Here is a 26,506-nt window from a genome sequence, read left to right on the forward strand (position 1 = left end):
CAAATTGATAAAAATTATGGACTACAAAAGTTTAAAAGTAAATAGACACCACAAAAAAAGGCAACATTGTAAGTACTAAAATAAGCAATAGAGTCCAGACTCTGCAGATAATAGGGTCACCAAAGCTCCACATCCATCAAAAATATTCCCAGGCTCATAATGAAGCATGGAAAAGAATAACAATAAGCATGTAATATAAACTGGGGGCACTCTAAGGTGGAGAGGGTATGGCGCCCGCATCCATATGCTCATGAAATGTTGAACAGCAAGAAAGTGATACAAAATCTAATGTAATTAATCACAAATGAGCAGAGGGTGCTTAAACTGCTAGAGAAAGAACCACAAATGTGGGTGACATGCTTCCCACAGGACACCACAATGATGCATAGCCAGGTTGTAAATTAGCTGCACATGATTGGAGTTGTCTGGATATGGAGGTATACCCTGGAGTGTAGCTGAGAGTTTATTTCAGAGATGTAGCGAGTTGGGTGGGACTAATCAGCTACAGCTAAAGACTAGTACCCACAATGAGTTTATCGGACGGATAATCGTTCGTTTTTTTTGGATGCTAATTTCCATATTGTAAATGAATAGGTTACTAAAGTATAAAAATTCTCATATGACAGAATAAAAATGTAGAAGTGATATAATGTGTTGTAACGTATTCATATTGCATTTTTGGACGAAAACTGTACTGATTAAATGAAAATCGTACAATCTGGTATCATACGAGAACATTTTTCTTGTTTGTCCCTTCGGGAAAATTTCAGATGACAGCTGTGTACTAGCAATCAGATTATGGCATGATGAATTCGAAAGCGGTATATTTTGTACGATATTCTGATTGTGAGTACAGGGCATAAGTTGTCAATGCTGCAGGTTAAAACTGTAGACGTTTCACATAGTTAAAAATAAATCAAACCCAGAGATAGATGCCTGGAGATTGCATAGCATTTAACCACTTGCTTACTGGGCACATAAACCCCCTTCGTTCCCAGGCGAAATCTCAGCGTCCGGCACTGCGTCGCTTTAACTGACAATTGCGCGGTCGTGCGACGTGGCTCCCAAACAAAATTGGCGTCCTTTTTTCCCCACAAATAGAGCTTTCTTTTGGTGGTATTTGATCACCTCTGCGGTTTTTATTTTTTGCGCTATAAACAAAAAAAGAGCAACAATTTAAAAAAAATATATATTTTTTTTACTTGTTGCTATAATAAATATCCCAATTTTTTTTTAAAAAACTATTTTTTTTCTCAGTTAAGGCCAATACGTATTTTTCGACTTATTTTTGTAAAAAAAAAAAAAAAAATCACAATAAGCGACTGGTTTGCGCAAAAGTTATAGCGCCTACAAAATGGGGAACAGAATTATGATTTTTTTTATTATTTTTTTTTTTACTAGTAATGGCGGCGATCTGCGATTTTTATTGGGACTGGGATATTGCGGCGGACGTATCGGACACTTTTGACACAAATTTGGCGCCATTCACATTTATACGGCGATCAGTGATATAAAAATGCACTAATTACTGTATAAATGTGACTGGCAGTGAAGGGGTTAACACTAGGGGGTGAGGAAGGGGTTAACTGTGTAGCCTGGGTGTGTTATAACTGTGTGGGGGGAGGGGGGTGACTGGGGGAGGGGACCGATGCTGTGTCCCTATGTACAAGAGACACAGATCGGTCTCCTCTCCTCTCACAGCACGTGGAGCTCTGTGTTTACACACAGAGCTCCACGTTCCTGCTGTCACCTACCGTGTCACCGACGATCGCGTGTACCCGGCGGACATCGCGGCCGCCAGGTACACGCATCGGGTCTTCGGCGATGCGTCGGGACAGTTTTTACCCGCCGCGCGCCACCCAGTGGCGCGCGCGGGTAATGCACATAAAGGCCGTTTTTGAACGGCCACTTGGCACTTGAGAGCCGCGCTGCGGACGTATTTCGTCTATAGCGCGGATCTCAAGTGGTTAAAGAGGCATTTCAAATAGAAAAAAAAGAGCTAAACATTTAAATTCAAATACCAGGATAAGCCAAAATTACAATTCAAGTGTAGATAATACGCTATTATCATAGAATGCCCCAATGAGTCAAAGGAGGGCTAATAATTTTTCCAAAAAGACTCCAAAGTTGAGCTCCATGTTTAGGTCCCTTAGAAATAAGGTACCGAGTTTAAAAATCAATTTTTACTCAATTTGTTGGAGGACCCTATCAAGGTCCCCCTTCTCTATGATAGATTTAGTACAAACATTTATTTGGCATGGAACCCCTTTCATCTCTCCCATGTACCTCTTTAAAGTGTTGGACCATTGGATTGAACTTTTCGTCATGCCCCTCCTGTTTTTTTTTTGTTCCTTCTTTTTAATAGAACAAAGGCTCTCTCCAATACGGACCCAAAGTGGTCTCGTTGTCTACATAAAATTGTCAACATAAAATTTCTTACAGGGGCATTCAATCATATAAATGACCAATTCATAAAATGAATTAAAAAAATAAGTAATTCATAAAAAAAAGAAAAAATATGTCAAATGCCTTGGACCCATATAGGTTACTAAAGTACGAAAATTCTCGTATGACAGAATAAAAATTCTGAAGTTGTGTAATGTGTTGTAATGTATTTGAATAGTATTTTCAGATGAAAACTGTATAATGATGAGACTTACTTTAAAAGTGATCCAAGCGGCTCTACAGCTGCCGATCACTTACAGTGCGCAAAAGGAGACCCCCTCCCAACACCACCTGCCACTATTACCTGCCACTATTCCTGGGATCTCCTAATCTCCTAATCCACCGGGGAGGCCAGGACCACTACACTTCGGAGCTGAATGCAGACAGAGGATAAGAAAATAACATATGTTCCTTTTCCTCCCCTGTGATGAAAGAAGTGACATGTATAATTTCACTTCTGGTTTCAGTTGCTTGTTTACTGGTTTGTATGCCTTACAAAATCCATACCAGGCCCTTATCAAGGATAAGAATATAGTATGAATTTTTTGAGGTACCCAAGGCCAGGCAAAAAAAAAATGACACGGGTTCCCCTTAAAAGTGGCGTTCTACCATCTTTTACAAGTTGTCTGCACCGATCGGTTAACAGACCGATCGGTTTTGACCGATGAAAACGGACCTTCAGTCCGTTTTCATCGGTTTTGACCAATCGTGTGTACGCGGCCTTAGGCTCTGTCCCCTTATGCTGATTTGGCATATAATTTTAATTTTATTTTTTAAAAACTCACTGTTTTATTTGTCATATATATTATATATAGCGCGTCATCATTGGATTGCTATGCCTCCTGGGAGATGTTTGTTATCAATCCCAGGAGGCAATAGGCGTCCCTGAGCCGTAGCATTGCATTATTCCGACACCGAAAATTACACAATACAAGGCGGCGCCATTTTAAATGAGGGCAAACTGTCATTGTCACTTCCCACAGTTTCACACACTGAGCGGCTCTGTGCTTAGTGTGTGAAACTGATCTACAACTGAATACAGAGAGAGATGTGAATGCAGCATGATTTTGGGTGTGGGCGGACGGGAGTGGGCGGGACAGTCCAGCAGCTATCAAACTAGCCAATGGGATGGGATCTGGACAGGCCACTACGTGTATGTGACCCGCCCACTTTATTAAGCAGCCCAATCATTGTCTGGTGTTTAAAAGCTTAATGGCCCCGCCCACCCCAACATCACGCTGACAGCTGGTCTCTACAGTTACATATAGTGTAACAAACTGACAAATCGGCTCAGTGTGAAATTGCCAGTGCCATCTGCCAGTGCCAGTGTCACCTACCAGTGCCACCTGCCAGTTTCAATCAGTGCCACCTGCCAGTGCCACCTGCCAGTTTCAATCAGTACCGGCAACCAATGCCCCCTGCCAGTGCCAACCAGTGCAATCTGCCAGTGCCAACCAGTGTCACCTACCAGTGCCACCTGCCAGCTTCAATCAGTGCCAGCAACCAATGCCACCTGCTCATCGCTGTACCGGAGAGGAGATCACCCGTCGCTGGATACAGACAACAATGGAGCAGGAAGCCGGGACCGAGTGGATTACCAACGCTGGATTTTTTTTCTTTTTTTTAATTAATAAAGGACTTCTTTCTTAGGTGTGTGTGTGTGTGTTTTTTCCAACTATTTACACTTCCTATGTGAAATGGTAGGGGTACAATGTACCCCATTACCAATTCACATAGGGGGGGCCAGGATCTGGGGGTCCCCTTTGTTAAAGGGGTCTTCCAGATTCTGATAAGCCCCCCACCTGCAGACCCCCACAACCACCGGGCAAGGGTTGTGGGGATGAGGCCCTTGTCCCCATCAACATGGGGACATCGTCCCCATGCTGAGGGCATGTGGCCTGGTACGGTTCAGGAGAGGGGGGCCGCACTCTGTCCCCCCCTCTTTTCTGCAGCCGGCCAGGCTAAAGTGCTCGGATAAGGGTCTGGTGTGGATTTTTGGGGGAACTCCACGCCATCTCAGGAATGAATACTCTCTGAATTGTCAAAGCCCACAATTCAATATAGCCGCAAGTCCGGTTTAAAATGTCTTTTTTTCTTTCAGAAATTACACTTTGTGCAGGGACAGTTCTAAGTACAGGAAACATGCGCTATTTCACATGCTAACTTTACACCCCCCCCCTAGGTACAAAATTTAAAGGAATATTTCACTTTTATTGTTTCACTTTTAGCATTATTAAATTCACTGCTCCCAAAAAAACGGTGGTTTAAAAAAAAAAATTGCATTGATACATGTCCCCTGGGGCAGGACCCAGGTCCCCAAACACTTTTTAGGACAATAACTTGCATATTAGCCTTTAAAATTAGCACTTTAGATTTCAAACGCTCGAGTCCCATAGACTTTAATAGGGTTCTAAAGTTTACACGAACGTTTGGTGTGTTCACAAGTTCTGGTGCGAACCGAACAGGGGGGTGTTCGGCTCATCCCTAGTCTCAAGACAGAAAGTGAAGAAAATCTTCTCAATGGGAAACAAATGGCTCAAAAGGCTCTATCCAAAAAAAAAAGAAGAAGTTTGGGCTTTAGACATGGTGGGCCAGATTCACAGAAGAGATACGACGGCGTATCTCCTGATACACCGTCGTATCTCTGAGATACGATTGTCGTATCTATGCAGCTGATTCATAGAATCAGTTACGCATAGATAGCCCTAAGATCCGACAGGTGTAATTTACTTACACCGTCGGATCTTAGGATGCAATTCTAGGCCGGCCGCTAGGTGGCGATTCCATTGCGGTCGGCGTAGAATATGCAAATGACTAGTTACGGCGATTCACAAACGTACGCTTTACCCGTCGCTCTAACTTTACGTTGTTTCCGTCGAGATACGCCGCGTAAAACTAAGGCTGCCCTCTAGGTGGACTAGCCAATGTTAAGTATGGCTGTCGTTCCCGCGTCGAAATTTGAAAAATCACGTCGTTTGCGTAACTTCATTTAGCGCAATGCACGTCAGGTAATTTGATGGACGGAGCATGCGCAGTACGTTCGGCGCGGGAACGCGCCTAATTTAAATGGTGCCTACCCCATTTGAATTAGGCGGGCTTGCGCCGAGCAGATTTACGTTACACCGCCGCAAGTTTACAGGTAAGTGCTTTGTGAATCAGGCACTTACGCTGTAAACTTGCGGCGGTGTAACGTAAATGGGATAAGTTACGCCGCCGCAGCGTAACATATTTATCTGTGAATCTGGCCCGGTGTTTGGGCCACTCCTGCTTCTTTCATATGTTCTTTTAAAACTTTGTAATTGCTTTACTAACGACAATTAAGCTATTCTCTTTGTAAGGAAGCAAGGGTAGCTGTATATTGCAAGGGAAATTTCAATGTTGTTACAGTGAATGTGGTGAAATGTCATTTTGCAAAATTAAAACAAAAATGTATTTTTTGCTTGCACATGAGTGGACGATGGGAGAAAGTGGAGCCTCATCTCATTCATCAAGCACTCTGAAAAGGTTCTTAACAAAGTACAACTTCCCTTGCAAAGTGAATTGTCTTTTTTTACCTTGTTTTTGTCAAAAGGGTATGTGATGACCAAACCACCAAACATTCTATATTACTACTTTGGAAGATTTTCTGAACTCTACGAACTCCAAGATATGCTATCCAAATAATATATTACTACACAGAATTCTAGGAATTACAGAGATTTTAAAAATGACACATTACTGGAAGACAATCAATGTATTTTATTGGGCACACCTTCCAGGAACAGCAGTCTTTTTAACATACTATTGTACTTGATAATGAGATTATACTATAAATACATTAGAATGACTATTTATACTATGATAGACCGAACTGACAGATAGATGTGTAATGTGTAATACAAGCACTATAAGTTAGAAAAAACAAGTTGACTGTATGGGCTTTGGGTAATAAGAGTAACATGCCTTAAATATGTCATCACCCGCATTGCACCCCTATTCCACTATTTATTTGTTCTTAAAGCATTGCCTTCTATGTCACACCGTCACGGAGATAGAAAGCAACATTGGTATCATTGTAACCAAGGCAGAAATAATAACCCTATAATTTTATAGTTGTCACCAAAATAGGACTTGGGGGTAATATTTCAAAAAGAGACAATAGCAGGAAGGACCTGTTACAATGACAGCTGTCCAAGAGGGTAAACCCCCTCACAGTGTAGAGTGAAGAGATATTATCAGCAATTTGGGCCACAGAAGCAAAACATAAACTGACACACTAAAAAAATGTTTTGGCTTTACAAAAACGTTATGTTACATCATTGCGAATAGCACCCACCACCCTCATTCTAAGTTTGTAGAAATGAATAGGGAATCTCCAACATCCACACACAGGCAATGGGGCTGGAAGATAAAGGATTAGAAAACCTGGGGTTGGACTAAAAAATAATAGTAGATTGGTGAAATTTGAGTTGGAGGCGTTGAAATTCTCCTTTAATAGTAATGCATAGTTTGTTTTTTTGTTTTTTTAGAAATATTAATTTTCCTAATTTTTATTCCATGACTAAGTTTTCTACAAGTCTTTTTTAAGCAGTCAAATAGTAACCATCAAATAATTCCTAAATAGGTTCATTAAACACCGGCTGCTCTGGAATATATCTGAAGAAAAAAGCAGGGGAAATCAAATTTCACATGCTACACAATAAAAACCATTCCTACTCCTCTTTTCAGGCAGAAAACTACCGCTAGAAAGAGAAACTACTGTCACGTGTAATTGTAAGAAAATTGTTTTACAAATAAAAATTAAGCAAAAGAAGGAGTTTAAAATGTAAAATGTGAAAGTTTTCAAAAAAAATTCAATTCGAAAAACTTTTCCTTTTTAATTGTCCTAAAGGACAAATGTTTAGGTTAGACCAGCCAACCTTCCATACATTTGGACATTTTGATATTTAGTAGTCTTTCATACATCATGCCTCAATATGTGCTGACTCCTTTGTAATGGAGGCTGTTGGGTTTATTAACTAAAACTGAAGAGTGCAAAATCTGGTGCAGCTCTGTATAGAAACCAATCAGCTTCCAGGTTTTATTGCCAAAGCTTAATTGAACAAGCTGAAGTTTGAAGCTGATTGGCTACCATGTACAGCTGTACCAGATTCTGAGTGCTCTAGTTTTAGTAAACCTACCCCTGTGTGTCTTGGATTGCATTGCAAAGTATACCATTCATCCATAAAAAGCTAAAGTAAGTAAAATGAGCAAACCTACGCCACAGTTAAGTATTAAATGTATACATTTACGAAGAAATTACTGGGTTGATATACTAAATGAGCAGAGAATGTTAGCTTAGCAAACATTTAAAACACAATTATTTTCAGGGCATTAAAAAAAACATGGCTATATAATTGAAGTGAACACATTGGGGTTGATTTACTAAAACTGAAGAGTGCAAAATCTGGCACAGCTCTGAATAGAAACCAATCTGATTACAGTTTTTTGTCAAAGCTTAATTGAGCAATCTGAAGTTAGAAGCTGATTGGCTCCCATGCACAGCTGCACCAGATTTTGCACTCTCCAGTTTTAGTAAATCAACCCCGGTGTCTTATTCCTAAATAATAATTCTCTACTCATTTAGGTAATCAACTCAAATACCTTAACACATATAATTTCTGAATATGTGGGCAGTATAACAAAGATAACATAAACAAAAAATCAGTTAAATGTACCAGCTTTTATTTATTTGACAAAATAATATATTGTTACTTTAAGAAATAAAGTCTTCTAGATGAAAAAACAAACACGATAGAAACATAAGGAATGCACATTCATTCTACACAGTTCTGAAAAAATCGATGTATTTACTAAGATAAGGCAACTTGGTTGTTTCGAATAAAAGGAATACTAGTGATGTTCTTGGTTCAATCTAGAATAAAGTCCAGAGATATTCATGGCATCTTTGCGCTGGCATAAAGGTGCATCCCTTAACATTCCAGGGAATGTGTAATCCATCCCAGGGTGAAAAGTAAAAGATGGAACAAAGCTATAAGGGGATATAAACCCAGGAAGTCCTCTGTTAGTTGTGGAATAAGTAAAGTGTAATGGATTTAGGCCAAGTCTAGAATGAAAGATATTTGTTTCACTTCCAGCAGCTGATGGATTAGGATACAAAGGGGAAAAGGCAGATTTAGAGCCAAAAGCACCAAAACCTAAGCCAGTAATATTGATTGTAGCATCTTTTGTAAAGGTGTTGACATCTGATCCTGATGGAGTTTCATTTTCCTTCACAACTTGTTCCTTTCCATTTAAAACCATCTCTATGGCTTGAACAACATCTCCCTTACAGAAATGTAGGATGTTTTCTAATATGCTCTGTTTATGGTTTGGAAAAACTTTGTTAAGAATCTCCAGGGGATCTCTGTGCTTCATAGACACAACAGGGATGCTAATATTAGAGGCACAATGGTCTTTGGTCCACTCATTTTCATTACCTGATTCCTGGTCAGAAGAAGACAGAGATCTTGGACTGTCAGCACCTTCTGATCTTCCCTCAGAAATAGGCGATCGAATGGAATTTTCTTTATTTGAAGTCTCCAGATCCGAAGCCTTTAGAGTTTGGCATGCATTCACTTGTTCTGCTAGAGATGTTTGTGTCAAACCTTGAGAAAGCATGGATGAGCTTAATAATCTTCCATAGAGGTGATCATGTTTTTCTTTTGATTCATCAGATCCTAGATAAAAATAAATTAACAATATGTTTATTGTGTCATGATAGGAGCTTTATATAAATACATTTTGTAATACTAAATCAGTTAATTCACTAGTCTCCGCTACATACAGTATAGTTTGCTCTGTTCTGGCACACTCCTATAGCAAAATCAAGTCGTGTTGAGAACTGCTCAAACATGTACAAGGAATTTTATATTCTATGAAAGAATACAAAGCTGCCTCTGATTGGCTGAATCTGAGATTGTGACATCATCCATTTGTTTTTCGACCTCAGCCAATCAGAGGAAGCTTTGTATTCATTTATAGAATTCAAAGCTTCCTCTGAAAGGTTGAGTGCCACACACCCCAACTTAATTTTGTTCTGGGAGTGGGAAGGGAAGTTCCCATCCCAGTGGCAGAACACAGCACTGTATGGCTGGGGCTAAATACAATTTATACATGCTCCCAGCCAATGCATTTGTTAGTGAAGGTAATCGTTTGGACCACCTTGGTCCAAACGATTTAAACTTCACTAAAAGCTGAAAAACAACGTTAAAAGAGAAGTTCATGAATAGGAAAAAAAATGAATAGACACACATACTCACCTAGTTGGATACAGCATGGGTCCAATGTTGCAACTGTCCCCTATTGACTCTAAGATGGAGAACTGAGCCATCAAAGAACACTGATCACTCAGTCCTCGGTCTTCAATGTTTCAGGGCTATGGAGGGGTGGGAGCGCCTGGCTCAGGTTCTGAGCAGTTTGCTGCGAAGCTGAGCCAGCTGTGGCTCAGGAATCTGGGTGATCCAGAGCCTGGACCTTCAAAGTGACTTCAGTTAACAGCGGACTTTAGCCGGCTGTCAACTGAAAATGGGTCACAGGAATGCAGAATGAAGTCATATACAGTATATTTCATAGTCAATGCAATGTACACTTACACAGGTGAAAAGTTATAGAAAATCTACAGAAGAATTTTTAATTGACATTATTACTTTCTATTACTTTTTTTAAATACTGTTCATAAAACTGAAGCATTCGCACGGTCACTACTGTCTACTAATATATAGTGATCAATCATCTCTAAGCAAGCTTTACATTCTTCTCCAGTGCATCAATATAGAATGGAAGACAAAGGGTAGATGCACTCTTGTGTGTGACCATCCCGTAACTTGTATTGTCTTTCTAAGGATTTTTCATACTAATTGAAGCACCACATCTACTTTCTAAATTTGATATCTAGATATATTTTCATCTACAACTGTATTGTTTTACTTTATTTTGATTGCTGTTAATATTGAAAAGGGCATGCTGTAAAAATTAAAGGGGTGGTTCCCCCTAAAACAAATTTCTAACAATACATTCGGAAGACTGCTTACACTGCGGGTAGGCTGGCTTTTTTTTTTTTTTTCGTACATACCTCGATCATATCGCATATCACCGTTTCATCCCTCGGCTTCCGGATACGAGTCTTGCTGGACCTAGTTGATTGACGTTCCTCCGACGGGCGCATACTGCGCGTCACGACTTTCCGACAGAAGCCGAACGTCATTGCGCAGGCGCCGTATAGAGTCGGCTCTATACGGCGCCTGCCCAGCGACGTTCGGCTTCTTTCGGAAAGTCGTGACGTCAAGTATGCGTCGGTCGGAGGAACGTCAATCAACTAGGAACGCTCACTGCCACAAGACTCATACCCGGAAGTCGAGGGATGAAACGGCGATATCGAGGTATGTACGAAAAAAAAAAAAAAGCCAGCCTACCCGCAGTGTAAGCAGTCTTCCAAATGTATTGTTAGAAATGTGTTTTAAGGGGGAACCACCGCTTTAAAGGGGCCAGGGTGTAAGGTTTTACTCTTAGTACATTAACATTCAATCATAATATCTGTAAAAAAAAAAATTAGCAGAATTTATTTTCTGTTTGGATACCTTAGGTATAAAGATACCACGATTGCATTTATATTTTTAAAATGATAAAAAAATTGAATATAATATTTAAAAAAAAAAATCTGTTTTGGGTTAAGCACATTTGGATTCATGTGTGACATACATTTTTTACAGCTGTTCCTATCTTCTGTTTTACGCTTTAATATAAAATATTTTACTAATATGTAACAGTTCACTAATGATATTACCATCATAGGTTAGCCACTGGAACAGCATGACAGCCAGGGAGCACGTATTTTTTAGAAAAATATGCATCCTCTACATTCCTATAAAGAGATTACAATATGTGTATGTACCCTTCTATATTTGCTGGGTTTTAAAGATGGCCCTAATTCTGTTTTTCTTTCAGAATACCCTGGACCACTGCATAGATGAAAAAATCTGATTATCTATTTTTTTTCAGTTTGTCTCTCTGCATCTATTTATCTATCTTAAAAATCAAGTAACATTTTTGTTCAATCTGTGTACAGTATTTCATTATGATAGAAAATTCAGTCTTTGTAATGTGACTGTAACAATTATTTGCAGTGTCTTGGTGAACAGTAGTGTCAAAAGGTCTGCCAATTCTTGACAATTGCAAGGTCCACCAGGTCTTGGCAATGTCATATTTTATGTGTAAGGTAAATGAATTTCTGTAGTGTTTCCGCCTTTAGAAAATGTATAAGAACAATGGTATTTATTAATGTTGTATAGGGTATTGTTATAATATAATTGTAATGGTACAATTTCTTCTTAAGAGTTAAGCCTCGTACACACGGCCGAGGAACTCGACGTGCCAAACACATCGAGTTCCTCGGCCAGTTCAGCACTGAAGCCGCCGAGGAGCTCGGCGGGACGAGAGCTCCCATAGAACAACGAGGAAATAGAGAACATGTTCTCTATTTCCTCGCCGAGCTCCTCGTCGGCTTCCTCGGCCGAAAGTGTACACACGACCAGTTTCCTCGGCAGAATTCAGCCAGAAACTCGGTCGGAAGCTGAATTCTGCCGAGGAAACTGGTCGTGTGTACGAGGCCTGAGTCTGTTAGCAAGTTGTTTGAAAAAAATAATGTCAGTAAATTTTCAGTAAAGAAGCACATAAATATTTAACATTTTAATAATTAAAAAAAAATGAATTATATTTTTTTTCCCAGACACATATATATTAAATCATGATCTGCGGTGTTCACGCCCAGTGCAAGGTACATACAGTTCTCTGACTTAATGCAATTTGCTGGCAAAATGTTGGAGAAATTAATAAAAGGTCATTAAATGCCTGCTTACTTAGTTAAAGCAGCATAAATAAAAAAATGCATTCTGCAATGCTTTCAGTCAAAGTATAAGTGTAAAATAACGAATAAAAGTAAAGTAATAATAGTGTGTGTGCGCATTTAAAAAAAAAAAGAAAAAAATTGTCTATTTTTCATAGTCAGCACATTGAAGAAAACCCATCGTGAGAGAAATACACAGGCTTCCACTTAAGAATATTAGTTGCCTGGTTGTCTCTGGCTTCACTGGCCCAAAACAAGGATACATATTTGAATGCCCAAATAAAGTCAGGACCCCTTAACTGCACTTGCATTCCAGTTCAGTAATTTATAAAGTATTAAAGCCACTGAAACAGCATGACAGCCAGGAAACATGTATATTTTAGAAAAAAATGCATCCTTTATATTCCTATAAAGAGATTACAATATATGTAGGTATTCTCCTAAATTTGCTGGGTTTTAAAGATGGGACTAATTCTGTCTAACTTTCAGAATACCCTGGAACTCTGCATAGATGAAAAAAAGTGATTATCTATTTTTTTCTGTTTGTCTCTCTGCATCTATCTATCTATCTTAAAAAACAAGTAACATTTTTGTTCAATCTGTGTAAAATATTACATTATAATAGAAAATTCTGTCTTGGTAATGTGACTGTAATAATTATTTGCAGTGTCTTTGTGAACAGTAGTGTCAAAAGGTCTGCCCGTTCTTGACAATGGCAAGGTTTACCAGGTCTTGGCAATGACATATTTTATGTATAAGGTAAAAGAATGTCTGTAGTGTTTCTTCCAGCCTTATAACACTGTGACCGTTTCACATATATTCTTTGTTCATTTTATGACCTTCTACACAACAATTTTTCATATCCATTACTGCATGTGTTTATACATGCTTTTGTTAATTTATGTGTACATTTATGTACCATAAATGCATTTTTGCTTTGACATTATGCAATGTGAATGGGAGAAGCATTGAGTATAGAGATTGTTATTCATGCAGATGCATTAAAATGCAAAACAAATGCATGATCAATGTGATTTGTGCAATTGACGAACATTAAAATTGGCCTGCTAGTGCCCTTTTTCAATCCACTAAGCTGATGTGCATAGTTGTGAACTATCTATATAAGAATGAAAATAAATTCTACTTGAAATGCACTTTACACAGGGAAACAGGCAAGTGTGAATAACCCCATAGTAGCTTTATAATACACGTGCAGATGTATATTTGACCTAAAATAAAAATAATAGCATGCATAACATTAACATGCTAATTCTTTCATTTTTTCTGTTTTAATCTTGAGCCTATTTATATCAAAAGCTATACAGTTCCCCATACTGGATGTTCTGCAGAGACACTATGATTTAACACTAATAGACACCAGTTAGGAAATATCTGAAACTCTCTGTGACTTTCTATTAGTTTAACAGTGCAACAATGATTATGCTTCTATAGAATCGTTTACGTACATATGCATTTATATTGGGGTTGCCATTATTTGCTTAGTTTCGTAATACAGGTCACAGGTTATTTACATTTATTAAGAGCCTTACTTACATCTGTTAATGTATCTAGAAACTTATAATATTTATAATAAAATGTAGTCATAATAGGTGGCTGCATGATATACCAATTATTGCTGTAGCTATTTATATGGTGAATATCATTGCTGTAAATGTAATAATGTAATAGTTTTTTTTTAAAACATGTTTACCATTCCCAGACATATTTAAATAGCAAGGACGTATTTGGTTAAAGAAGTAGAAAACAATTACTGAAATTAAAGGACAGGAATGTGGCTGAAAGAACATTTAAAATGCTTATCATTTGTCTGATTGAAGCTTTGCTAAAAGTAGCCTATATCTTCCACTAGACTAAAGCAAATGTTTTAAATATTTTATTAATTGAAGAGAAAATATCTTGACAATGCTGTTAATTTGATGTTTAAAGCGCCTACAAATTGAAAAGTGTACACAATATTGACTGGCATAATGTATTTCCCCCAATAACTCTTCTGTATATATCTGCCACTAGACTACAGCAAGTGCTATAAATATCATATTGATTGAAAGAGAATTAAAAAAATATGTTGACTACAATGCTAATTTTATTAGATTTTTGGGTAAAATGTATAACATGTAGATGATTTAAAATTTGTTTAAAACACCTGTACCTTGTAGTGTATACACATTATTTACTGGCATAATGTATTTGTCTTGGTAACCCCCCAAATTCTGTGTAAAACATTACTTATAATTTTGAAAAAAATGTACAAAAACAAATAAAACTGTCAGGGAATAGTGCTAAATTAGTGATAATTAACATACTGGAAAAATCAACAGCTTTATATTAAGGTATACACTGTCATACAAAAATACTGTTGTAGTATTTTCCTGTAAAAAAGTTTTAAACTTATTTTATCATTTACCATTTAACTAGCTGTAAATATACTTAAAAAAGAGAATACAAAATAAATCTGGTACAACTGGAAAATCACAAAACAAATTTTTCCTTATAGGGATTGATTTTTTGTAATGCATATGATCTTCAAATTGCTATAAAATAGATACATTCTAATTGTGCATAGTAATACATATAATGATTACAATAAATAATGATGATTACAATTGAACACTGACCAGCTGATTTACTGAAACCTTGCCCGTTTACTGAAGGTTATATGTTATTTGTGCTATGAAATATTCAATATGGTTTTAAGACATCTGAATAAAAAAACTGTGTAACGTGAGTGTAAGTTTTAAGTCAACATAGATTTAATGCCTTGTTGAACAGAGAAGCCCTGTACACACGATCGGTCCATCCAATGAAAACGGTCTGATGGACCGTTTTCATCGGTTAACCGATGAAGCTGACTGATGGCAAGTCGCGCCTACACACCATCAGTTAAAAAGCCGATCGTGTCAGAACACAGTGATGTAAAACACAACGACGTGCTGAAAAAAACGAAGTTCAATGCTTCCAAGCATGCGTCGACTTGATTCTGAGCATGCGCAGATTTTTAACCGATGGACGTGCCTACAAACAATCGTTTTTTATCGGTTAGGTATCCATAGGTTAAATTTAAAACAAGATTGCTTTTTTTTAACCTATGGATAAATAACCGATGGGGCCCACACACGATCGGTTTGGTCCGATGAACACGGTCCATCAGACCGTTCTCATCGGTTTGACCGATCGTGTGTACGCAGATAAATAGTTCAATGTAAATTTAACAAAGATAAAATTATGCAATTGGTTTACTAGGAGACATTCATACATTTTGGATATATCTAAACTATGTGTAAGTTATTTTAGATTTCAAAACATAGTATTAGATTTTATATATGTAACTTTCATTTCATCTATATATTTTTTTACTTATCAAGTTTATTTGAAAATGGTGAATTTGAATTGTTATTCTATATTTTTCTTGCCACATAACATATAAAAAGGTGTAAAGTGGTGAATTCCATATTGTTGCCAAAATTTAAATAATCTTGAGCATAATGTAATTACTGTATTAACATCTTATAGTATATAAGTAATATCAAACAAATGTAATGTTTCATTATAAAGCCATATTAGTAAAATGTATGCTTACAAATAACACATTAATTATGTCATATGTTTTTCCCTGCTGGACCAGTAGTTTAAAATTTAAAATATACTTCCAGTGAATTTCCCCAGATCAAAAATATGATTTATTTATTTTTGCAAATACTTGTTTTGCTCACCTTTATTTTCCAGCTGACTGGGGACTTGTGCAGTCTGTAGTTTGTGTCCTATGGTCTCTCCTCCATTTGTTCCTGGTCCTGTGTACATGAAATGTTGCACACCCCGGGTTTCACATTCTTCTTGGGCTTGTTGTCTTCTGAGTGCCACCTGTGCAGCCATGACTCGTTGACGCTCTGCTATTAAGGTGCATTTGGCACATGCACAGTCCCTCCAGCGGCAAAAACGTTTGTGCCCTTTAAGTGCTGATACCACTCCATGATTGCGGCACCGTGCGCATTTTGGTGTTCGTGGGTACATGGCTGTTCCACCTGTTCCTCTGTCTAACGTCATCCTGGGAGCACAGGCTGCTGCAGCAGCTGCAGCTGCAGCTCGAAAGAGAAGAGTTGGGGGTCTGAGGAATGAGGCAGGCATTGGTATTGATGGTGGCACTGGCATGGCTGATGAAGATGAAAGAGGTGGAGGGGGCACCGGAGGAAGCAAACCAGGAGGCAGCAGTGGTCTAGAGCAAAGGTTTCCTCTGGAGTTGTTGCAGTCCATTGGAGTAAGGTTTCAGCTCAGCCTAGATTGCCTCCCTGGGATAATCTGAGCTGTGCTATGTGTCAAACACTGTTAAGCTGATATGTGTGACTGAAAAGCCTTCCCTCTGTCTCCTCCTTAGCAAAACAGATGTTCAGTGTGATTTCAGGTTTGTCAATAGGGGAGGGCATTAAAAAACTTTAAATAGAGGCGTAGCTCAACATGTAAAGGGTTTCACAGGCAGGGAATTTTCTTATAGAGGGTTTGCTATTCATTGCATGAAAATGATCACAAGAGATAAATAGCACTAAAGCATAGAGTCCCTGGTGTAGCCAGAAGAGATATTGTATTTATAATTTACCACTAATTTAAATTAACACTCCAGGACACTTTGAGTATACAGTTAACCATAAAACAGCTTCATAATACAAACATATTTAAAATATTATCACATAATTAAAAAAAGAACAGCATATTTAATTATAAACAATAGATGACACAGTAAATGCAAACTAATAGATTAATGTTTAACACAAACACAGCGTAATTAACATAAAATATTATATATTTTGGAGATATTTAAGACTGTATATTGGAGATAGGAATGTATATAGCTATAAAATAATTAAAAAATATTTTATAACTGATTATCAAAATCTAAATGTTTCACAATTTAGATTTACATTGAAATTATTAGGTAATCTCTGACAGCAGAGTAAAACTGGAAATTTTAACAGCTATGTATGTAAATAAATCAATACTTAAATATGTGTAAAAAAAATAACATTTATTAAAACTCTAATAGCGTAGCAGTGCAATGGGTCTATATTATCTCAGTACTCTAATATAAGTACACTATAAAAATGTGCCCTGATTTTAGGCAGAAGCAATGGTAATTTTATGTTAAGTACAAATATTTTTAGGCATTTTTGTAGCATCAGCGGGGCAGATTCACATACAAATAGACAGGCGCAGCGTATCAGAGATACGCTACGCCGCCGTATCTTACCTGGCTTTAAGTCAAATCCAGGACGAATTCACGCCGTAAGTTACGGCGGCGTAGTGTATTTCTGGTGGCGGAATTCAAATCGTCGGGTAGGGGGCGTGATTCATTTAAATGAAGCGCGTCCCCGTGCCAATTGAACAACGCATGCTCCATTTCGAAATTTCCCGCCGTGCTTTGCACGAAATGACGTCGCAATGACGTAATTTTTTTTACTTAGACGTGACTTACGTCCATCCCTATTCACGGACAACTTACGCAAAAAATAAAAAAATTAAAATTTTGACGCGTGAACGACGACCATACTTTAACATGGCAAGTCTATCTATACGCCCCAAAATAGCAGCTTTAACTATACGCTGGAAAAAGCCGACTAGAGACGACGTAAGAGAATGCGACGGCTGCGCGTACGTTCGTGGATCGTCAGAAAAAGCTGATTTGCATACCCGACGCGGAAAACGACGCAAACTCCACCCAGCGGACGCCAAAGTATTGCATCTGAGATCCAAAGGCGTACGAAGCCATACGCCTGTCGGATCTTACCCAGATGCCGTCGTATCTTGGTTTGATGATTCAAACTAAAGATACGACACAGGAAATTTGAAAGTACGCTGGCGTATCAGTAGATACGCCAGCGTACTTCGTCTGTGAATCTGCCCCAGCATCTTTAGCAGCAATGTACATAGCAGAAAGATCAATTCACATCATACCTCAAAGGAACATTCATTTGTATGCCTTTACCACTGTCAGGTAGGTAGACTAACACTAGCAAATGTTGTGTGGAACTAATGCGGCGTACACACAGTCGTTTTTCGGCATGAAAAAAACGTCATTTTTAAAAACGTAATTTAAAATCATTGTGTGTGGGCTTCACATCGTTTTTCGGCTTCTGAAAAACGACAAAAAACAATTCGAATATGCTGCATTTTTTAACGTCGTTTTTTAAAATGTCGTTTTTCGGGTTGTAAAAAATGATCGTGTGTGGGCTAAAACTACGTTTTAAACCCGCGCATGCCCAGAAGCGAGTTATGAGACGGGAGCGCTCGTTCAGGTAAAACTACCATTCATAATGAAGTAAGCACATTCATCACGCTGTAACACAAATCAACTTTTACTAACAAGGAATCAGCTAAATGCAGCCCAAAGGCGAATAGAACTTCCCCTTTATAGTGCCGTCGTACGTGTTGTACGTCACCGCGCTTTGTTCATAATTTTTTTATGGTGTGTGGGCAACATCGTTTTTAATGATAAAGTTAGAAAAACTTTGTTTTTTGGACATGCTGAAAAATGACTTTTTTTTTCATGCTGAAAAACGACCGTGTGTACGCGGCATAAGGGTTTATTTTTCTTGAACATAAAATAGAAAACTCTTTTAAGATCAGTTTATTAAAATCTGAACACTCCTAACCTATAGCGGGGATATGCAATTAGCGGACCTCCAGATGTTGCAGAACTACAAATCCCATGAGGCATAGCAAGACTCTGACAGCCACAAGCATAACACTCAGAGGCAGAAGCATGATGGGACTTGTAGTTTTGCAACAGCTGGAGGTCCGCTAATTGCATATATATATATATACACACCTTTTTGAAAAAGTGTTAAAGATTAAAAATAATGATTTTCCACTGCTACTTAGTTGGCAGACAACAGGTATTCAAAGCTGATCTTTTTTTTATATTTAAAATAAATATATTTTGAAAAACAAAAGTCATACATATGTAAACAATACCATGTACAAAGAAGAGTGGGGAATGCACATAGCAGCTGCAGGTAGAGCAATATTAGTTTCAATTACCCATGATCCATTCAGGACCACCGGAGAATATTAAACCCCGATTTGTAGTGATAAGAACCCAGCCTAATGGTGGGAGGATCCCACATCTTCCAGCACCCCGAATGGGAAAGATCTGTGCTGGAAGGGGGATCTCTAACCCTCGCCTTTAGCCCTAAACCCACCATCAAAGATGGGCATATCACGGGGTATGTGCAACAAAACTAAGCTGAGGATTACTTAAATTCTACCTGACGTATTTAACTTTAAACTTCTTATCATTGGGAGAACTTATTAGGAGGGGATGGGAAGAAAGAAAAGGATAGAAGTTTGGAGTGAGAGGTAAGAAAGGGGAGAAAAGAAGAGAAGAGCATTGCAGTAGGTGCTGAGTATATTTTATTTTGGCGGTTCAAAGCTGATCTTAGAGTAAACAGTGACATTAACACAAATCTTAAATATACTGTGTATATATATATATATATATATATATATTAGGGCTGTGGAAATTAAAGATTAATTCCTCGATTTATTATTTTTTTTTGATCGATCAAAATTCTTTTGATCGGTACTAGTGGTGCAACGAATCGTAAATGATCCGTGATCCGAACAAGTCACCATATGCGGATCGGCACACCACGTGATCTGCGGAGCTCTGCTGCTGGCTCGGTCATAGGAAAGGCCGCGGCTTCGGCCTAGCTCACAGAGCGGTGGCCATCTTGGGCCACCCTGCGGCGGCCTAGGTGAGCCTAGAGCAGCGTGCTGACATCACCCGGCCTCAACTGCTTGTGTTCGGCCGGCTTCTCTGGTAAGACTAAGCAAGCACTAATCTTACTATACAGTGGGGGAGATGTCTGTGGATCTTATTACAGTGGGGGAGATGTCTGTGGATCTTATTACAGTGGGGGAGATGTCTGTGGATCTTATTACAGTGGGGGAGATGTCTGTGGATCTTATTACAGTGGGGACTATATATGGTGGTGATCCAAAAGATGTATGTGTGTTATAATTAATCGAAATTAGTCGATTAATCGATTAAAAAAAAACGATTATTCGAACACGAAAATTGTAATCAGTAACAGCCCTAATATATATATATATCTCACAAAAGTGAGTACTCCCCTCACATTTTTGAAAATATTTTATTATATCTTTTCATGTAACAACACTGAAGAAATGACACTTTGCTACAATGTAAAGTAGTGAGTGTACGGCTTGTATAACAGTGTAAATTTGCTGTCCCCTCAAAATAACTCAACACACAGCCATTGATGTCTAAACTGAAAACAGGAAAATAATGGTGACCACACAAAATATTGACACTTTGGGCCCAATTTGGACTTGATTGGACACACCAGAATGCGGATCCAAGTGCTCGTGATCACATGATCATGATCACAATGTCAACAAAGCTGTTATGAATCAATAAGATTCATAACAACTTTGCTTTCTTTAAAAGCGAGCTGTGAACACAATCACTGGGCCAATCACATCACCTTGTACCATGTGATTAGCTGTAGCCAATCACTAGTATTCATAGGCCCGGATTCACATACATCAGCGCATATTTATGCCGGCGTAGCATATCGAATATACGCTACGCCGACGCAGCGCACAGAGGCAAGCACAGTATTCACAAAGCACTCGCCCCCAAATCTACGCTGGGTTTTCTCGGTGTAAGCCAGCGTAGGTGGAAGTGGGCGTGAGCCATGCTAATGAGGCGTGACCCCATGTAAATGATGGCCTGAGCGTCATACAGATACAAATAATGTACGGCGCATGCGCCATCCTGTGGACGCATCCCAGTGCGCATGCTCAGAATCACGTCGAAACAACTGCCTAAGATACGTCGAATCACTGCCTACGACGTGAACGTAACCTACGCCTAGCCCTATTCACGTACTACGTAAATGACGTAAAATACGACGGCTGTGTTCCCTGGTCCATACCTTTGCATGACTTACGCCTCCTATATGGGGAATAACTTTACGGGGGACGTAGGACTTACGCAAAGCGCGTATATTAAGCGCCGGGCGCAACTACGTTTGTGAATCGGCGTATCTCCCTCATTTGCATATGTGCATAGAAAATCAATGGAAGCGCCTCTTGCGGCCAGCGTAAATATGCGCCCACGATACGCCGGCGTAGGAAAGTTACGGTGGTCGGATGAGGCCTATTTTCAGGCGTATTTAGTTTTGTGGGCACGGCGCATAGATACGACGGCGCATATTTACACTTACACGGTGTATATCGAGATACGTCGGCGTAAGTGCTTCGTGAATCCGGGCCATAGATGTCATGAACTGAAAACCCATTTAGGACCGTCCAAAGCATTTCTGGTACAAAGACCTTCATTGTACCAGCAATCAAAAGGTAAAAATAAATCCCTGGCCACCCCCCACCCCCGAGTAATAATATGGTAACATTTAACTACTCCGATGAAAGTATTTAAAAAATAAAAAAAGAATGTTAAAAATTATTTAAAATATTGAATAAAAAAAGTTTTTAGTGTTTTTTTTAACATACTGCCACCAGTCAATGTCCCTGATCACCACTAAACCAGTCATATCACGACACTGTACTGTTCTGATGGTGGGATGTAATGGTGGGATGTAAAAAAAAAAAAAATTTGAAAAAACAAATGTATTTATTTTCCTATTTTTCCCCAATTTTTTTTTACAAAATTACGTCCAAAAACTTGCCATGCCTCTTACTAAATACATGAGACTGTCTACTTTCCAAAAGGGGTAAGTTGGGGGTATTTTGTAATGTCCTGATATTTTAAGGACCTTAAGAAATTAGATCGGCTGTCAGTACATCAGGATTGATTAATTAATTTCAATATATATATATATATTTAGTGTGTAGAATCTATAACCTTCCTACAGACTAAAAAATATACACTTATTGGGATTTTTTTTTTTTTTTAGCAAAGACATATAGCAGAATACATTTTGGCCTAAATTTAAGAAATACAATACAATTTTTTGGAGGGGGGGGGGATATATTTTATAACAGAAAATAGAAAACATTGTTTTTTTTTTAAACATTTCCGTTTAGATAATAAAAAAAAAAAAACCCAGTGGTGATCAAATACCACAAAAAAAGGTATATTTGTGTAAAAAAAAAAATGTATGTAACTTTCATTTGTAACTGTAAATGTATGTAACTTTCATAATTGCCAGTTAAAGTAGCACAGTGACGAATAACAAAAAATTGCCTGGTCATGAAGGGGGTAAAATCTTCCAAGGCTTAAAGCCATTTTTGTGTTTATTAGAAGTCAGCAGCTACAAAAAGTGTAGCTGCTAACTTTTTTTTTTTAACAGAAATGCTAACTTTTAATAAACACACACTCACCTGTCCCATGATCCAGCGATGCGGCCATCCGCACCCTTGGTTCTCTCCCTCTCCTTTCCCTGGCGCCGGCATCACAAGTGTGGGGACCCAGCTGTGAAAGTTTGCGGGTTCACACTGGCTGGGCAATCTTCTGGGACCTGAGACATGTCCTAGAAGATTGCAGGGAGGGAGGGGGGAAGGAGAACACCAGCTCGAGTTGCCTAGGTGGCCCAAGCAGAAGTGGGAGCTGGGTACCTGTCAAAACTAGGTACCCATCCCCTGAGCTGCGCATCATGATGTATTTCAGCACAGGATCACATAGGGCAGGGTAAGAAGAAGAAGAAGAAGATGTGACATGAGGTGTTCCTAAATAGGAAAAAATAATGATTCAAGCACATATCTTACACCGGGACCCTTAATTGTCAAATTCTTTTATCATGTGAAGTTCTTTTTTCCTCTTTGCATGATAGTATGTTTAAAGGGAACACATGCTCATTTCTCCTAAAGCAAAACTCCAAAAATATGGAAATTAATAGCCCAATAAAAGATGAAAAATACCAAAACCAGATTTTTTTAAATATTCCCCTTAAATTCAGAGATCCCTCCCCACAGTACATTTCTTCTGTCACTAGTTGTGCTTAGTCTGATGGCCAAAATCATTCAACCACCTCTTCCACTTAGCACAGATAGTTTTGTACCCTCCCTAGCCTATGACTGGATGGTGGTGGGTAGGGATGAGCTCCGATGTGTTCAAACACTCCACGTGCAGAGTCCGCCAGGAAGTCGGCACGGTGCTGCGCTTATCACAGGCAGGGAGACATTGTCCCGATGCTCGGTTGCAGAGATCGGGAAATGTCTCACTGCCTGTGATCAGCGCAGTGCTGTGCCGACTTCCTGGTGGGCTCTGCACGTGGAGTGTGTGAACACACCAGAGCTCATCCCTAGTGGTGGGGATAAACTTTGGGTTGGGGTCAACTATGAGCTTGATCCGAACCCAAGCAGTTTGCAGTTCAATGAGGGAACTGAATGGCCATGATTGTCTAATTTGCCCATGCAAACTTTGAACTGCTGCAGCCAGAAGTCATTCATTTGGGGAAGGCATAAGTACTGCCACTAAAGCTTCTAGATGTCCTATCATTAGCTTATTTAAAATTGTAAACAAGCAGAGGAGACATAATTGACCAAATATTATTATAACTAGGGTTGTCCAGATACCGATACTAGTATCGGTATCGGGACCGATACCGAGTATTTGCGGGAGTACTCGTACTCGCGCAAATGCTCCCGATACCTAAATAGAATACTTTTTTTGTATTTATCAACATGTTCTATGAAAATTCTTTGAGTTTTTTACTACTGCGTGACAAGCAAATAAAACATTTTTATTCATTTTTACTCATTTTTATTCTTTTATAATGTCTTGAGTTAGAGTTCTTCATAATTCTAAAGAAAATATCCTTAGTCTGTATTGTGGTTTGAAAACTGTCACATGACATTTAAAAAAAGTATCGGTATTCGGTATCGGCGACTACATGAAAAAAAGTATCGGTACTTGTACTCGGTCCTAAAAAAGTGGTATCGGGACAACCCTAATTATAACCATATCTGGTCAATAGCATTGGCATTCACCTGCCAGTCTCTGAGCTGTCATTTGTGGCGAGAGTTGAGCGGAAGAGGGTCATTGATGAGAGTTGTCATGTTTGTCATATTCATATTTCAGTTTTCCACAAAGAGAGAAAAAGGTCAGGGATCAGAACTGTCATTTAGCAGAATATTTTCTTTTAAATGTCACTTTTTCTACAGTACATACTACAGGTGTGGCACTTGTGCAAGGTTAGGTCATCCCCTGAGTATGTTATTTCAAGAATTGTGTAATTTTTATGTTGCCCTTTAGACTTTTTAAAATGCCTGTTTCCCACTTAACAGTATTCAAAAAAAATAATAATTTGTATGTCCCCCAAGGCAGCACCCAGCCATCCAAGAAACTTGCAACCAGGCCTTGAAAGAGACCAGAAAAATGTACTATATTCAGCTTCAGTAGTCTTCAATTGTGCTTGGATACTCTGGGTTTTTCAAAATGTTTAACGTGTTCGGCAATTGTCCAGAAAAATAAACTGTTTGGTTAGCTCATCACCTTCGGACATTGAGAGAACACTGCACAGCGATGATCTCTCTTTCACTCTTCTTTCTTTTCCTATTTGCATGCTTCTTGTCATAGCATTAACTCATTGGCTCCTTGTACTGTCTTTTTTTCTCCTCTTTGAACTCTATACAGGGACTGCGGTATGCTTATACCATGTGAATTTCAGTTACTTACACTGTGCAATAATAACAAAAAAATTATATTATGATCACTTAGCAGCATTATTTTATGTGGTTTATAACTGCATAGAGTTCATCTATAACATCATACATTTGTAAATTAGGACCAGGAACTATCACAATTGTATCATCCATTGTTTAAATACCTATATCAAAGGCCAACAGCTGGCAGTTTAATGCATACCCAATTAGCTGCGCCGCCATAGTAATAAATTGACTTTTAAAGAAGCTAGGCTATTTCATGTTGATTTTTCTTTTATGTCTATTTTATATTTTGTGAAATCTTCTGTAAAACATGACTAGTTGTCTCTTAAAATTCATTTGGGAAACATCAAGGTGCTGGGATATAAAAATCAAGCCAAGTCAGTAGCCAATTTTTCAAAGAGAAGATATAAAGGTGTTTCTGTTGGGGTCTGTGGTACTACAGGGACAACTCACTCTCCATTTGATTTGTCTAGCTTTGCTTTAAGATCATCTAATGTGTAATGGTTCTGTACTGGTAATTAGTGTTGAGCAGAATACACCATATTCGATTTCGCGATATATCACGAATATATAGCCGAATATTCGTGAAATATTTGCTAAAATCGAATATTCGTGATATTTTATAAAAAAAAAAAAAAAATTGCGAAATTTCGCTAATGCGAATGCGAAAATGATTGCGAATTTTTGATAACTGTGGTAGGAGAACTCTGATTGGCTCTGATGCAAAAGAAGGGCGGAGAAAGTATTCTCGAATATCCGGAAATCGAATATTCGGAATATTTTATCAAAAAAAAAAAATGTTGTGAAATATTTTGACAACTGTGGTAGGAGAACTCTGATTGGCTCTGATGCAAAAGAAGGGTGGAGAAAGTATTTGCAGTGGTGCAGTGAGTAGCACTTTCACCTAGCAGCAAAAGGTTTGCTGGTTCGAATCCCAACCACGTCACCATCTGCCTGGAGTTTGCATGTTCTCCCTGTGTCTGCGTGGGTTTCCTCCGGGTACTCCGGTTTCCTCCCACACTCCCAAGACATGCTGGTAGGTAAATTGGATCTCGTCCAAATTGGCCCAGTATATATGTATATATGTGTGTATGACTGTGTGTCCCTAGCGTGTCATGATCCTACGGGGTAAAAATGACCGCACCAGCCAAGCAGATACTGGCTGGAAAAAGCGCCCAGAGGCGATTCAGTTTGCATGCGTTGCGCTATACAAGTCATTCATTCATTCATTCACCCTTTTTTTGCATCAGAGCCAATCAGAGTTGTCAAAATCTCGCAATCAATTTCGCATTCGCATTAGCGAAATTTCGATAAAATATCACCAATATTCGATTTCCGAATATTCGCGAATACTTTCTCCGCCCTTCTTTTGCATCAGAGCCAATCAGAGTTCTCCTACCACAGTTGTCAAAATATTTCACAACATTTTTTTTTTTGATAAAATATTCCGAATATTCGATTTCCGAATATTCGAGAATACTTTCTCCGCCCTTCTTTTGCATCAGAGCCAATCAGAGTTCTCCTACCACAGTTATC

At 38.6% G+C, this 26,506-nt stretch overlaps 1 protein-coding gene across 1 annotated transcript; it reads right to left on the reverse strand.

Annotated features, from left to right (window-relative positions):
- Positions 1-7,956: 7,956 nt before the first annotated feature.
- On the reverse strand, positions 7,957-16,675 carry DMRTA1 (DMRT like family A1). The gene is made up of 2 exons (XM_040335887.1): positions 16,039-16,675; positions 7,957-9,143 (listed from the first exon to the last, which is right to left on the reverse strand). Exons 1-2 carry the CDS (start codon positions 16,574-16,576, stop codon positions 8,317-8,319), a joined length of 1,365 nt encoding a protein of 454 aa, XP_040191821.1. The 5' UTR covers positions 16,577-16,675; the 3' UTR covers positions 7,957-8,316.
- Positions 16,676-26,506: the final 9,831 nt, after the last annotated feature.

This window comes from Rana temporaria, chromosome 1 (genome assembly GCF_905171775.1).
Source record: "Rana temporaria chromosome 1, aRanTem1.1, whole genome shotgun sequence".
Classification (NCBI taxonomy): Eukaryota; Metazoa; Chordata; class Amphibia; order Anura; family Ranidae; genus Rana; species Rana temporaria.

What these genes read in the sequence shown, in the direction of transcription:
- DMRTA1 (XM_040335887.1), bottom strand. Translation starts at nt 16,576, where the DNA reads ATGGACTGCAACAACTCCAGAGGAAACCTTTGCTCTAGACCACTGCTG. An exon ending in CAGTCAGCTGGAAAATAAAG is followed by an intron (nt 9,144 to 16,038) that starts GTGAGCAAAACA and finishes ATTTTTATCTAG; the next exon opens with GATCTGATGAATCAAAAGAA.